The sequence below is a fragment of the Protobothrops mucrosquamatus genome, unplaced genomic scaffold, assembly GCF_001527695.2.
Source record: "Protobothrops mucrosquamatus isolate PMUCROS unplaced genomic scaffold, P.Mucros_1.0 scaffold129, whole genome shotgun sequence".
Lineage (NCBI taxonomy): Eukaryota > Metazoa > Chordata > Lepidosauria > Squamata > Viperidae > Protobothrops > Protobothrops mucrosquamatus.
Window position 1 is genome coordinate 312,848 of NW_015386496.1, and position 15,629 is coordinate 328,476.

Sequence of the window (15,629 nt, forward strand, 5' to 3'; positions counted from 1 at the left end):
ACAGGAGTGTGGAATTATGCACTGTTTTTTTATAGAAACAATTCTAGCTTTTGCAGGGGAAATTTGGTAAATTGGGAATGAATCATATAATTAAATAATTCATCAAATTTTAAATTTTTGCTAAAGGAATCAAATTTCAATAGTCCTAGTACTGTACAACTAGGGCTATATTGATATTTGTGTGACAAATAGACTTTTAGCAAGAAGGCAAAATACTATGTTCCTTCCCTCTGTATTTCAGAAGATGCTTTATAAAATACACATTAAATTTAAACAAGTATGGATAGAGCTAATTGGACAACATTACCCTATAACTTATATTTGTGAAGGCATTTTTAATACATTTTTGGACATATCCTTCATGCCGCAAAGCCAAAACTGGATTAGTATCTTCTCTGCAGAAATTTAGGGTCTATATGCTATATATATACGGCACACTCCAAACGTGCCAGATGAAACACGCCATGCAGAAATCTAATTTATAAAGAAAATTTAAATGGGTAAATTTAAAAATCAGAGGAGCCATGTAAAAAAATGTCTAGCTGTACAATAGTCCCTAACAGAGTCCTTGTGGAAAAAGTTGGAGAATTTCTTCTGCTGCTAATCTAAAGGGACCCAGTATGACTTGTATTTTATTTTATTTTTATAAGGATTTTATTAGTTTTTCTCTTACATACATGTGCTGTCTGGATGCAAAAGCGCTAATACATAATCAATTCCTAATCCTTGGTTCTTTCCTCTAGCCATTTGTAGAATAACTCCCAGATTTGGTAGTATTCTGTTTCTTCTTTATCTTTCAATCTCATAGTTAATCTGTCCATCTCTGCGCATTCCAATATTTTTTTAATTACTTCTTCCTCTGGTGGTACTGCTTCATTTTTCCAATATTGCGCAAAGACTATTCTTGCTGCTGTTATGACGTGTAAAGCCAAATATAAACTTTGGCATTATACCTAGTAGAAAAAGTTCAGGTTTAAATTCCACATGTTCTCCCAACATTTTTTCTAACCAAACATGTATCTTTTTCCAATAAGCCTTTGCTTTACCACATGTCCACCAAATACGATAATACGTGCCTGAATTATATTTACATTTTCAACATCTATCTGACATATTTTTAAACATTTTTGCTAATCTTGCTGGTGGCAAGTGCCATCTATAAAACATTTTATATAAATTTTCTTTATACAAAGTTGACATTGTCAATTTATAGTTTCTCTCCCATAATTTTTGCCATTTTTCTAGTTCTATGTTATAACCAAAGTTTTCCGCCAACCTTGTCATTGTTTCTTTGACTTGTTCACTTTCCATCTCCAAAATTATCAAAAAATTATACATTTCCTTAATTAATTTCTCATCAGAAGTTAACAATATCTTATGAAATACAGTTTGCTCTTTATAAAACCATACAATTTCACGTCTTTTTCATATCTATTTTGCATCTGTAGATGTGGCCACCCAGTATGACTTGTATTTTAAATTAAGGTTGCAAAATAGCAACAACAAAACTGTAAAAAGACATGGGATAAAACCTTTGTCAGAGTTAAAGGCAAAAAATATTGGCTGCTTAGAACAGTGACAAAATATATAAAACATTATTGACTAGAAATTCTTGAAACAGTAAAAGGAGAGTCAAGTTTTAAAACAAGGAAGTTCATTTTATAAGGGAAAGGATGCAAATTGAGAAGATTTGTTAATCCCCCAAAGGTAAGACCTTTAAATCACATCAACCTTACAATATCATAGCATTCATATTTTAAAAAAAATAGTATCAGTAATCTGAATGTAACTTATAACATTGATAAGAAATACAACTGCGGTGTATATAATTACTTCAATAATATATTCATTATTTGATTTCACATGTCTAATTGCTGCAAGTAAAACAAAATCTGAGAAGTTACAGCAGGTGCAAAATACAACAGTCAGATTATGGGCTGGGGCAATCCATTCTTGCAGAATTAGACATTTATTAAGGTTACTGCATATATAGGTTCTGGGCCCAGTTCAAAATGATGTTTATTATCTATAAGGCTCAGCCTTGGCATATATGAAGCATTAGCTTACCAAGCATAAGTCTGCCTGTCCAGTGTGAACATTTAAAGAGGGATATGGGTTAAAAAGCAGTTCTTCTGAATAACAGCTCCCATGGTGGAATATGCTGGAGGTGTTTGTATCCTTCATTATCCATGTATTCTGGAAGATCTTTAAAATGGTTATATTTCAGTGAGCTTTTGACTCATAGGATGATCCTGGACAGCCATTTGATTTAGCATTGATGGTTATTGTTGACTCTCCACTATTTTGTATCATTATGTTCTTTTTAATACTAGATACAACACAGCTTTTGTACAAGTCTAAAACATTTTTTCCTGATAGATAAGCCCAACCAACAGAAGGAGTATGATTCAAGTGGAATTACATGAATTTTACTTTGGAAAGAAGAATAAAACATTAAAATGTATCTGAAAGTTGTTTAAAATTTTCAAACAGTATTTTCTGCAAAGTGCTATACAGTATATAGACATTATTAAAAATGTGTAAACAGCAAAATAGTTAAATAAACACTAATTATGGATTTCTCTTAATATAATTGGGTTATCATATGCAGTGGGATTAGGGATAAAAAGTTAATCAGTGTTTTTTTTCTACATTTCAATTCATCAGTTGTACAAGCTAGTAATAATTTTTTCACTTAAAGTTGGTCTTCATATAAGAATCAACACATGTTTATCCAACAACATTTTCTCATAATATGGATAAGTATTGCATGAATAACTCCTCTCCATTGAGATGATGTTACCTTTTTAATTATGATATGGATTCTTAAATGTCTCCAGGACATTGAGAAACAGACATGGGGAAGGAAATAGTAAGTGTCAAGAGCTACAGAGGATAGTTGAAATAAGAGCAAATCAAGAGTCAAATGTTGGAAGATAATTGGACCCTATAGGCATAATTGCTTATGCCTTTCAAATTCTGCTCAGTGAAAAAGAACAAGAAAAGTTAATAATTTCCATGGCCCAATATATAGGGTAGTTTGTTTCTCGGTCCATTAAAGTATGGATTGCAGCCTGGATAATTGAATCAGACCTACATCTGGAGTTCAGGGCCAATAATATATGATATATAACATTTTCAAATAAAGAATAAGTTTTAATTAGACTTTATTTTCAAAAGCAAAGGTAGTTATGCTTTTTTTTTCTTTAGAGATTAAAAGGTTTTATTTATACAAATAAAGGATGCCAGGAAAAAAAGGTAGCTATTTAGATATTAGGAAAGATCCAAAACACATTTTAGGCCAATGAAAGTGAATAATTTTCACTTTGCCTGCTTCTTGACAATTCTTCAATAGAGCAAGAGGTTAAATAAACCAAAAAGGAGAGGAGGAAAGTAAAAGTGGGTGATTCTCAATATTTGGTTTTAAAATGGTAAGCGTGGATTGATTATGGGCATTAAATTAAATCCATATCTCATTTTGAGATATGTGCAGAACCTAAGTAACACTTGCTTTATATTTTTAGAAATGGAGGATTCAATTATTTTATTTTTTTCATTCCATCAGTCATTGGAAGAGTCTAGCTACAAACTACAACAATTTCAGTATTGGTATGCTTCTCTTTGATTTTATCTGCTTGAATAGAAATTAGTATGCTTACTGTCTCAGTCATAGGATGGATAGATATTTGCATAAAGAAAACACTTTTGTTGCTACCCAGGGCTGGCCTGCTTTTCTTGGCTGTCTCTTCTGTGTTGGCAGTTTTGATTATATTTTGATCATGTGTACAATTCTCTTCTATAATTTTAAGTGGGGGTACTGAAATCAAGCCTTTGCTGTCCATATGTAATTATTTGTGTATAACTCTGCTAGTTCCTTGACTTCTATTTTTATATTTTATTTTATCAATTAATTTATTTTACCAATTGGCCTGATTAATTTAGGGTTGTTCACTGTGCCAAAATCAGACTTTAATCAGGCCACTGAATGTACATGTAATTTCTACCTGTGGCATGTTATCTTACAAGTGATATGACTTATCCAGAAAATTATCATGAATCATCAGCATCTTCAGGAAGGATTGGGGGAGTAGAAGGGGGAAAGCAAAAATATGGTATCAGAAGCCCTGTCTCTTTTGTTTGTGCATTGCAACATTAGACACTTGTACAAAAGGAGTAAATCTTGCAATGTGACACAACTTTCATCATTTTAATGAAACCATCAAGATCCAAGGATGCTACTGTGGCCAGTCCAATGTTTCCTGCAAAGCATTTTCCTCAATCTTCAATCTTAATTATTTAAGAACAGATGCTAAGATTAAATGTGAAATCAACTGAATACAAAATATGTACTCCTACACTAAGCTATGGTTCTCCTTTTGACATTGAGCAATGATTTTATTTGTAATGATTCAAGCAGATAACATTTACAGAAACTTAATTTATTGCCTTGAACATTCTAGAATATAAAATTACCTAGGTCTAGGAGAAGGGCTGATTTTTTAAAAAAAAAAATTCTTCAAAGAAAGCAATATTTTAAGAGGAGGGACATTTTAAATAAATAATCCCAACATAGAAATCCTCCATGAAATTAAATTTATTGTATGTCACACCTTAGTTGTTCAATTTTCTATGATACCAGTATTTGTTTTCTGAAGCAATTATTAAACCATCTTTAAAAAGGCAATACATGAGAAATGCCAGTAGCATTTTAGTTACAATATTAAAGGAAAGTTATATCTATCTATCAGACTTCCTACCATTTTACACGCTCATATTGATTTCTTTTGACATGGTCTTCATTTATTGAGTACTTTAACTCCCCTGCCCATAACAGTACATGCTGCTAGCAATTGTAAAAAGGAAGCCAAGTTATATTAAACCTGCCTGAAGTCAAAATGTAATCTAACATCTGTAGTCTGTAATTTGTCATCACTTCATAGATAGGTTTTAGTTGTTGTTGTTGTTTAATAATGATTTGAATTTTCCTGAGACTGTAACCATAGGTTACTGTGTTGTTCAAAAAAAATATATGATGGAACTAAATCATTGTATTTAATGTTGTTTTATTGCATCATGGTGCAAAACCGTTGCTTCCAACTCCAAGAAAATAATCTTGGTATCCTTATGAAGTTTTTGATTATTAAGCCAAAGGACAAAGGGTAAAATCAAGTTTAACCACTTCTTGCAAGGAAAAATGAGCACAGGAGCAAGGGATCATTATGTGCAATCTTCTAGGAATATTAAGAAACAGAGCTTCCTAGCAGCTTCTAAAGAGTCTTGGCAGGATTCTCCGACTAATAAATCAAATGTTGATCCTATTGCCCATACAGCCAAGTTACAATAGCATTAAAACTTGTAGACTATCTACCAAAAGATTGTTGTTATTACTATCCTCACTCTATAAATTGCTGGCTACAAGTAAGTCATGCTACAGTTCTCCAAAGGTATGTTTACAGAGCTTGCAACCTTTTGTTTTGAGAATATATATAAGCTGCAAAGCCTTCCTTAGCATTAAGGAAAAGTTGGGAATGGCAGCATTTAAAAGATCTTCTCTTATTCATTTTTCTATTTAAAACATTCATATACTTTTTCATAATACATTTCAATCTGATTTAGCAGTCAAATGTTAAAGCAATTGTAAAATCGCAGTAAGATAAAACAAACAATCTAGAGCATGCCCACTATGAATTATAGGAAAAACTGGATGTATGGTTGTACCGGTATGTACATACTGGTTCCATTTTTTTGTAAAATCCACTTCACACAAAAGGTTTTCCTCACTCACTACAGCTTTATTGTATGCTATCATGATTTATTTTCAACTAGTGCTGTTGTCACTCAGAATTTTCAAGGGTGTCCAAAAGCTTTTAACAAAAGATTAAAATCAACAGCTTCATTAATAAATATAGCAAAAATAACATTAACCAGTAAGCCGTATGTTTCTGAAAGAATTCTATTCCTCTTATGAAAATCATTCTGTAGCTGGGGCAGCCACACAAAGTAGACCTTCATTTCACCTTCATTCCAGTTACCATTTCATTCACCCCGAAAGTCTTGAGAAAAGAAACCTCAAGTAAAAGTCATTCAAAAAAAGATCAAGTAACTTTCAACTTTTTTTGTAATTGAGGACTATGCTTATTGAAAAAATCAATAATTTCCTCTACCTTCAAAATTTGGTAGCAATATGCTGACATTACGTCTTAGAAGCAAAGCTAAAATTTTCAGTCTTAACACAGGCAACACTTTTTAAAAAGTTTCCTTTTCTCCCATCTAATCTATTAAGTAACTGCCTTTAGTTCTGGAAATTTCTCACTGCATATTTGTAGTATCCCTTATTAACAAGTTTGGCTAAATACTGACTGACTTCAGTACATCCCATGAGAGTGGGACTTGCTTCATAAATGATTCATAGTGTCTATAGGAAGCCTAAACATACATCACCAAATGGAAATATGAAAGTTGTGATCAAGTCAAGTAGCTTTCATGTAATACTTACAGATAATAGTTACAGAAGTTACAGGCATTAACATGAACACACCTAATAAGTTTTGTATTTATAAAGATATATGAGAACTTAACATTTGAACATTACAGTACAAATTCTCTTTAAAAAGGAAATAAGCAACCATATTGTAAAGCAAAGAATGTTGAGATTTGATGATGTACACATCATCTCTCTCCCCCCCCCTCTTTCTCTCTCTCTCACTGTCTCTCTCGCTGTCTCTCTCTCTCTCTCTCTCTCACACACACACACACACACACACACTTACACAGTGTGAGTTGGTAAAATTTTGGTTACATACACTGTGCCATTACTAACAATTATATTGCAGGAAAGATTTTATTAATTAAAAGAGTGGAAGCAGAGACTATGCTGTGCTAATATCAACTCTGTAGTAAATATTTTTATTAGCTGTCATAGCAGAGAAAAATCAGTTATTGTGGATAAATAAATGGCAATGACTCCAACCATTTGCCAATCTTCTCACTGAGGAAGTTGAAATATCTTTACCAGGAACTACAGATTTTCCAGGAATATAGTTTGAAACCACTGCCGTAGTTTATTACAACTAATACAGATCATTCCCATAATGATATACAACATTATATGTTTTCCTAAATGTAATCATTCCATATCATACTTCCTTCCCTGCAGGCGTGTACTGTTATTTTTTACACATGGTTCCCAGCTGGATTTCATTGTGGCCTTCAAAACATATTGCAGATTTAATAGAAGTCACTTATCTTTTTAAAGTCAGTTTTCATCATATTAGGTATCTGTACATTTTCTACTGAATAAGTTAATACCTCAAAAAGTGAAAATTAATACCTAAGAAAAGTCAATTTTTAATAAAGAAAACAGTTTTGTCCTTTGTCATTTGTGTACAAGTATGTATGTAGTATTGCCTTAACATTAAAGTGGAAATGCATTAAGGAAACAGAAACATTTGAGACCTGTGGCTAGGGTAGAAAACATGTTTCAGTTCAGATTTGCAAGGAGATGGGAAATGATTTGAGGAAAAAATAGGAAGTCAATTCCAGATGGTCACAATTGCAGAGAAAACTCATGTGCTTAATGAAGGGGTAGAGGGAGGAGTGAAAGTAGAAAGCTTAAAATCAAAGCCATGTTTGAATTATAATCCTAAATTACTTAAAAATAAATGAAGAGAGTTGACCTATTTATAAACAATACATTGTATTTAAGTTACAGTCCGCTTTTATACAATCCTTTTGGGCTTTGCTGTTTATACTCAATCAATGACAACTTGTAGTGGATGCAAGATTCGGCTCAGATACAACTGTCACTTTTGCTTCTTGTTTATACATGCTGTAAGAAATTTGACTTATTTTCCTTGATAACAATGCTGAAGTTCAGAATAATTGGTAACTCTGATTTAATACAAGCCACCAAAAACAAGTAACTGATACCAAAAGAGGAAGGCAGATTTTTCAGTCTGTGAGGCAGAATGGGTAGTTGAACCCTCATTTTTCCCCATAGCATTATGTTAATATATATTTCTTCTCTTTTAACAGGGAGAGTGGGGGCTTGAAATTAACAATCTACAAAATGGGGGTGGGAGAAACCTAACATGCTTAAATAAATAATTTTATGTCAAATTATTAGTCCTACTGCTTAGAGCAGGGGTGTCAAACTGCCGGCCCGTGGGCTGGATACGTCACCAGGAAACCGCGCCCACCCCATTGCCGGCAATAGGGGAAAAGCTCTGATACGTTGCATGACGTCACGTGACGTTGCAAATTTGACATCTCTGGCTTAGAATATAAAGTTTCAGTATAAGTCATCAAATACATTATCGATTTTCACTTCCAATATAGCCCTAAGGCAACAATTGATAATCAGTTCTGATGTTCTTTCTTAACATCAATAACTGTGATAGGCTGAACTGTCATCTGTAGATGTGCATAACTTTATTGAGATGTGGGTTTCTACCAGTCAAATATAGTGAAAAGTACAGATAATTGATAGTCATGCTTTACTTGAAGTTGAAGTATTTTCACTTAACTTGGTCTTTAAATATAGTTGAATAAAAATGGGGGGGGAGGAAACATCTTAAGTAAGTGCAGTCATTTGAAAAATAAGTATGCCCTATTGAGGCCTTCGGAAAGAAGATTATAGATGCCAGGCTATCCCAGCAAGTTCTGCCTGAGAGCAGAACACCTATCCTAAAAGAAGTCTCTAAAAGTCCCAAATTTCATTACATGACCTACAAGTAGTTTTTGCCACTATTGATGTCAAAGTGCATGTCTACTATTGGATTTTACAAAGATAGGTTACTTTTATTTGCCATACTGTCAGGGCTGTTTCATACCAGAGGGTAAGCAACTCTGGAAAAAAACACTAATCTTTAAAAGTGGCTTATACATCCTATACATAGCATAACAGTAAGATAATTAACACATGTATACACTTCTTTGTACAATGAGGTGATGATCCATCTTGAAATAGATGCCTTTTTTCCAGCTGATGATTAAGATCAGTGCTGCTTTGTTACCCTATGATTTTGAAAAATTCGATTGATTTTAGGAGACTGCCTTTAAAAGAGTAAGCTGATTATCCACTATTAAACTAATAGATCTCATAACAAGTGTTGTTGTTTTGAAAATAGGCTCCTATTTAGTCTTTTTATTACTTATTTAACTCATTACTATAATATATAACAACATAATTTTTCTGAGCCAATTAATTTTAGCATATGACGTCAATGTCCATTTTTAAATAAAAGAATTGTAATATACTTATTATGTTACCCTTAAAATTGAAGAGTGTAGGACCTGCCTTGTAGCAACAACTTAATTTTAGAATTGAAATCTGCCTTCCTGCTTGCTTGTCTGCCTTCTTTCCTGACTCCCTCCCTTTCTGTGTAATATATCACTGGACCACACATTGGTGAAAAGTGAAGGTGCAAAACTTCTGGAACATTTATTTCCAGTTGTGACATTTTATTCTAGTTTTATTACTGGCGTATTGCTTGACATAATAGATCATAAGCTCTATAAAACATATTTTTCCTGTTTTCTGCATTTGTTATCACTGCAAATATTGTCATAATTTGCTTTGTGAATTAAAGTGTTGCAGAAGAAAAATGTGAAAAGTAATGAAAAGAAATTCTGTACAATTCAACAATTTCACCATCTACCTGGTAAACAACTGAATTAAAAAGAAATCATAGAATGCTGCAGTTAGAATGTTCCTAACATGTCAGCCTGATTACCTCCAGGATCAGAGACAGTTTGTTTCTGGATACTGGTTGCTTATATCTTGCTTGAGGGCTTTCTGTAAATTGGAACTGTTGCACGAATAGAATTCTGGAACAGATGGGCATTTTCTCTGATTCAGCACAGCTCTTTTTTACATTTATTCATATACACCTAAACCATGTCTGAGTATTAAAAGGAAAGAAATGAAAGCAAATAATGTGTTATAGGTCTTATACCATTAATGGTACATATAAATGATTCAACAGCAAAACAATCCTATGATTTTAAGCTCAATGCCAAAGATCCATATCTAGAACCAAAATTTATCTTTAGATTTAATTTTAAAAAAAACATTATGGAACTCATCATCCTCTGACGAGGCAGAGCAGAGATAATTCCTTATTCTTTGAATATGCTTTTTCTTCCGACTCAAGGCTTCTTTTCGCTTATCCCATGTTTTTTAGTGAATATACTTAAGCTGTAAATCAGAAATAGTAAGTCTTCATTGCTTCAGCCTAGCAAATTTCTTTCAATTCTCTCTGCTCATATGAGCCTATGTGTGGAACCAATAAAATGAGCTCTTTTTAACATATAACTATTTGACTACCATGGATAAATGCAGAGATACCAATTTGATTAACAATGAGCTAGATTTGTGTGAACATAACTTTTATTAAATATATAAATCTGTCTGTTTTGCAGGTACTTCATAGACAGCAATCTCAGCCAGCAAAGGAAAACTCTCCACCAAGAGAAGAGGCTCCGCCCCCTCCTGCAGAGGATGCATCTACAAAAAAGCCAAGATCCCGTACTAAGATTTCATTAGAGGCTTTGGGTATCCTTCAGAGTTTCATCCATGATGTTGGCCTTTATCCAGACCAGGAGGCCATCCACACTTTATCTGCCCAGTTGGATCTGCCTAAGCACACCATCATCAAATTCTTCCAGAACCAGCGTTACCATGTAAAGCATCATGGGAAACTAAAAGAGCATTTGGGTACAGTGGTGGATGTGGCAGAATATAAAGATGAAGAGCTGCTGACTGAGTCAGAGGAGAATGACAGTGAGGAGGGTTCTGAGGAAATGTACAAAGTGGAAACTGAAGAAGAGAATTCAGAAAAAAACAAAGCAACTACTTCAGAGACTGAGCAGAGATAATGTGAAAATATCACAGGCAAAGCAATACATGGTTCCAATTTTTTATTTTTATTTTGCTTCTTTCAGAAAAAAAAGTTGGAATTTTCCAGCGTGCATAGAATACGTGCAAATTGAACAATTATTTTGCATAGCTCAATCAGACATTCCCTTGTAACAGGCACTTGAGTGTTACACTTTTTATGTTTTATTGAGACAGTTAATTGTAATTCACATAGGATTACATCATTATTAATCTTGCACTTACAAAAGGACCCTCTAGCAAGCAAGTTACAGGAAGAAACAACTTATGAGATCAATGAAGGAAACAATAACAGTGTGCAGATGTGTGGTGTGTATATAATATGCACCATATATAAGTGTGATATATATATATATATATATATATATATATATATATATATATATATATATATATATATATATATATATATTATATATGAAATTTGCATGGGATGTAAGTAAACTTTACAATCAGAAAGTATAGACTGTGAAATCAGCTCGTTAAAAGATGAGTCTTGTTTATATAAACCACTTCACAATCAGTCGCTTTGGCTTTTAGATAAATTGCTGCCTGCTCTCAGGGTGTGGTTACTGTTTTGAATATCTATTTATTTTCTATGTTTATCCCTGATTTTTTAAATTATTAGTATGGCTTCCACTTTGGCAGCTTGAGGGGTAATTTTTTGAGGTATGCATTTTAAAAATCCTAAATCAACACTGCCAGAAATAATAAAACAGGGAGTGAGAAGATGAGGGACAAAATCAGGGCACCTTAAAAATAATTTTAAGCCAAGTAACTTCTAAACAAACTTTAGTACACAATGCACATTTAAATTCACAGAGCATGTTTTGTTCTATATTATTTCTGTAGCAAACAGATGGATTTTCATGGACTTTTCAGTGAAAGTTCGGTGCACAGTAGACTTGTCTCTTAATGAGGTCTTCATGAGCAGTTGCTTTACAAGATTTATTGTGTGGATTTTTATATTGAGCCACAGTTTATAGTGGTATTGTTTTTCGAATGCGCAAATCATCTACACTGTTGTTGCACCACTTTTTATTAATTTCAGTGAGACTTGTGCAGCTGCAGTTCCTCCCTTGCTCCTTTAGTTTTTGTCTGATATTGATGTTAGGAAAATTGTTGTTTAGGTATGTTGATGTTGCTTTTCAACAAAGGTTTTATGAATGATTTAAAAAACAACAACGAATCACAGTTATTTCGGGCATGTTTGACATGTTAGTCAGTCAAAGAGTCTGACAGTTCTCCAGTGCTGAATTTCCTTTTGTACCTCTTTTGTTTGCGTTTTATTATTCCTGTACTACATTTGGAGCTTTGTGCATAAGGCTCATGATCTCAGTAAGACAAAACTTTCAGCCAGCAGTCTCCCAAGGTATATTTTTCATGTAATGCATGGCAAAGTTTGTGGGAACAAATGTTCTAAACTTGCTGCACTTCTAGGCAGTGGGAAAAAGTCAAGCAGTTTCTGTTTAGTCACTTCCTTGACACTAACGGAAACCTTTTCCCAGTGACCTAGCATAGCAATTCCATTACATAAAGCAGAACTAATGCTGACTGACTCTTCAATAGTATAAGCATTAAAGCTGCAATCTACTATAGTTTCCAACCAATTTTTGAAGCCATGGTTCTGAAACAAGCAGTGTTCAGTTCCTTGTCCACATGATATTTTTTGAAAGGGTAGTATGACTTTCTAATGAGTCTAAGTTGCTTTGCCCACTTCTAATTTCTTTCTTGACATGTGCTTTGTAACTTTTAACAAAGACCTCATGCAATATCACTTGGAAATCTATTTTATGTTCTTGCACAGGCGTTGTAATATATAACTGTTAATACTATTTATATATTTGAAAGGTATAAAAGGCAGTCATTAAAGCAAACCTCTGTATAAATATTACTCAAAGCATTAACAACCTAACAGGGAGATGATGTGTTGCAATACAAGCTAATTTTAGCTGCTCAGTAACCTCTAAAGTTTTTTAAAGGGGCTTCTCCAAAATCAGTATTTGACATCAACAAATCTGTAGCTGTGTCCATTTTCTATATCCTTAAAAAATGTTGGCTTGCTGACTCTTCATACTTTATTTCTGTAGTATGCTGCAGCTTTAATCAACATTTCAGAAGGCACTGGTTTATGTTCTCCTTCAAATTAACTTTTCAGATTCTTCTCTGAAATACTGTTGTTGAAATCAGTACATAAATGTAATATTGGTCAATCTCTCATAAGGTTATTCATCTCTTTGATGGCATCAGCATTGGTTTTTTAAAAAAAAACAACAACATTTCAACCAAAAATTTAGTAGGTATTTTTTTCAATGCTGAATCTTGCCTTTTTATTTTAAATTTCACTGTCAATTTTGCAGTGATTCTTTTAAGTGAATCTGTGGGCATTTTCGCCTGTGGTCTTGCCAGAACTTTAGCGAATTACAATGCATATATGTCTATTTATTCAATATTCATCATATTATATCTATTTGGAAAAAGAATTTTTTCTTGTAGTGCCTCTTAACAAAGCACAATTTTCCGCCTTTTCGTGAAGTAAGAGAAAACTAAAAAAATGGTGTTATTGCGGTATCAACAATGTGAATGAGGATTACCATATTGTAAATGTTCTTTTTCCATGTAAATCAACTTGATCTTTGTTATCACTAAGTGATAATTAAATTTTAACTTATGTGCATTGTTAGTCTGTTAGAATTTTTTGGTTGTTAAAATTAAACACATTCAGTAAATGACTTAATTTGTGAAATCATTTTTGGGGGTACATCAGTTTTCCTTCCCATCTTCCTGAATTGATACAAAATCTAAAGAATGAAAAAAAAAACAATTTTATTTTACAAATGTGATACAAGCTACAATCATCTTACTTTTTTTTTCTCCATAAGGATTGCGGGTACTGAAGGTTAAAATGTGTTTTTTTCATTCTGTTCAATTGTATCCAATTCTCAGAGACTGTCTGGACACGTCCCTTCAGTTTTCTTGGCAAGGTTTTTTTCAGAAGTGGTTTACCATTGCCTCCTTCATAAGGCTAGGGAAAGTGACTGGCCTGAGGGCGCCCAGCTGGCTTTGTGTCCAAGGTGGGATAGAATTCACAGTCTTAAAAGTTTCTAGCATGATGCCTTAACCATTATACCAAACTGGCTCTCAAGAAGGTTTTTTTAATGATCATATAAATCTATCTTTATATTAATAGAAAGGAATGACCTTTCTGGTGCACATGGGCATTTAATGCTGCCAAAATTGTTGGCTAGCATGTTATCAAATCTCAGCCAAACTGGAAGACTGAAAGAACATTTGACCATCCCAAACACTGATATACTTTTGGAATGTAGCTGTATTTCTGTCCTCATTTGGTTTGGGATGAACAAAAATATAGATACACTTGCTTCAGAAAAGTGTGAATTTAGAGTTCTCTTGGCTTTGACGAATGGAGCAATATGGTTTTGCATATGTATAGAAATAGATGAATTTGGAAATATGGCTGATTTCTGGAAGCAAAAAGATATCCTCCCCAAAGGGAAAATGAAAGATAAAAAATAGCTTCAAGACAATTAATTTGTCTAATAGTTACCTATGTGTTTTGCCTCGTTCAGCTAATAACAATCTCCCCTTTTCAATATTACAGAAACAAAAGTTGGCTCAAATGCCAATGTTAAATTCAGATTTAAATCTTAAATAAATAAAAATAAATACATGCAACTGAAGTTACAATTAATATCTTTAATGGTTGCATCTCCTCAAATGGAAACAAAAGAAAAACAGTACAACAAACAAATGGACCTATATATCAAGCAAATCAGAGCTCCTTCTTTTTGATCTTCTTTTACTACTAAATTTCAGTGATCACAAGGAAATGGCTCCTGGATCTTATAAATCTCTTTATGAGTAGGGAGAAGTCCATGAATATAAAAGGAAACCCACTCTCAGAAACCTAGTCTCTGTAGATACCTCACCATCATCCCATTTTGTTACTGATGCTAAGATGATGAAAAGTGGGGAAATGGTGTGGCAGGAAAATGCCTTAGATCCGTTTGATTCCAGATACTTTTGTTCCTCTACAAAAGGAACAAAAGGGGTGTGGAATTATGGCCCTTATGCTGGCTCGGGAATTCTGGGAGTTGAAGTCCACAACTCTCTGGAAATGGTTGGGGAATTATGGCTGTCCACAGTTCACAGCAGTCCAAAAATCTCTGGGAGTCCACAAGTCTCTGGGACAGAGGCAGCTATGCTGGCTCAAGAATTTTGGGAGTTGAAATCCACAAGTCATAAAAAGGCCACAATTCCCCACCTCTACTCTACAATATAGGTCCAAAGATATGCAAATTTAGGAGTTGGCAGATTTAATTCTCTCCTATTGCTGACAATGGAAGAAATCCATAGCCACTTTTTCCTAAAAGTCAACAACATGTTTATGAGCTAACATATCTTGTCTAGCATTGTTATTAAGCCTAAGAACTTTGGGTTTTTCCCCCCTATAAAAAGCATTAGAATAAAATAGGCACCTTTGCAGTAGGCCCTCAGAGAGAGCAACAGTAGTATTAGATTTCTCTCTAAGAACTCCATCTGTCATTGACAAGCAACCTCTTGGTTCCAAATGGTATCTTCTGAAAGCTGAATTTCATTTGGGAAGAACAAATTTCAATCATGGGTATTTCTTTCTTGGGTATTTGGAAGTATTTCTTAAGCACATTATTTTGCTTCCCCCCATTGCATGGACCTTCAAATAGATCTTTTA

The 15,629-nt window shown here is 33.5% G+C and overlaps 1 protein-coding gene across 1 annotated transcript in view; it reads left to right on the forward strand.

Annotated features, from left to right (window-relative positions):
• Positions 1-10,903, forward strand: part of SATB2 (SATB homeobox 2) — a 127,112-nt gene extending 116,209 nt beyond the window's left edge. Inside the window, exon 11 of the mRNA XM_015813030.1 lies at positions 10,423-10,903. Within this exon, the coding sequence (XP_015668516.1) occupies positions 10,423-10,878 (456 nt within the window). The 3' untranslated portion in view covers positions 10,879-10,903. The remainder of the gene's footprint in view (positions 1-10,422) is intronic.
• Positions 10,904-15,629: the final 4,726 nt, after the last annotated feature.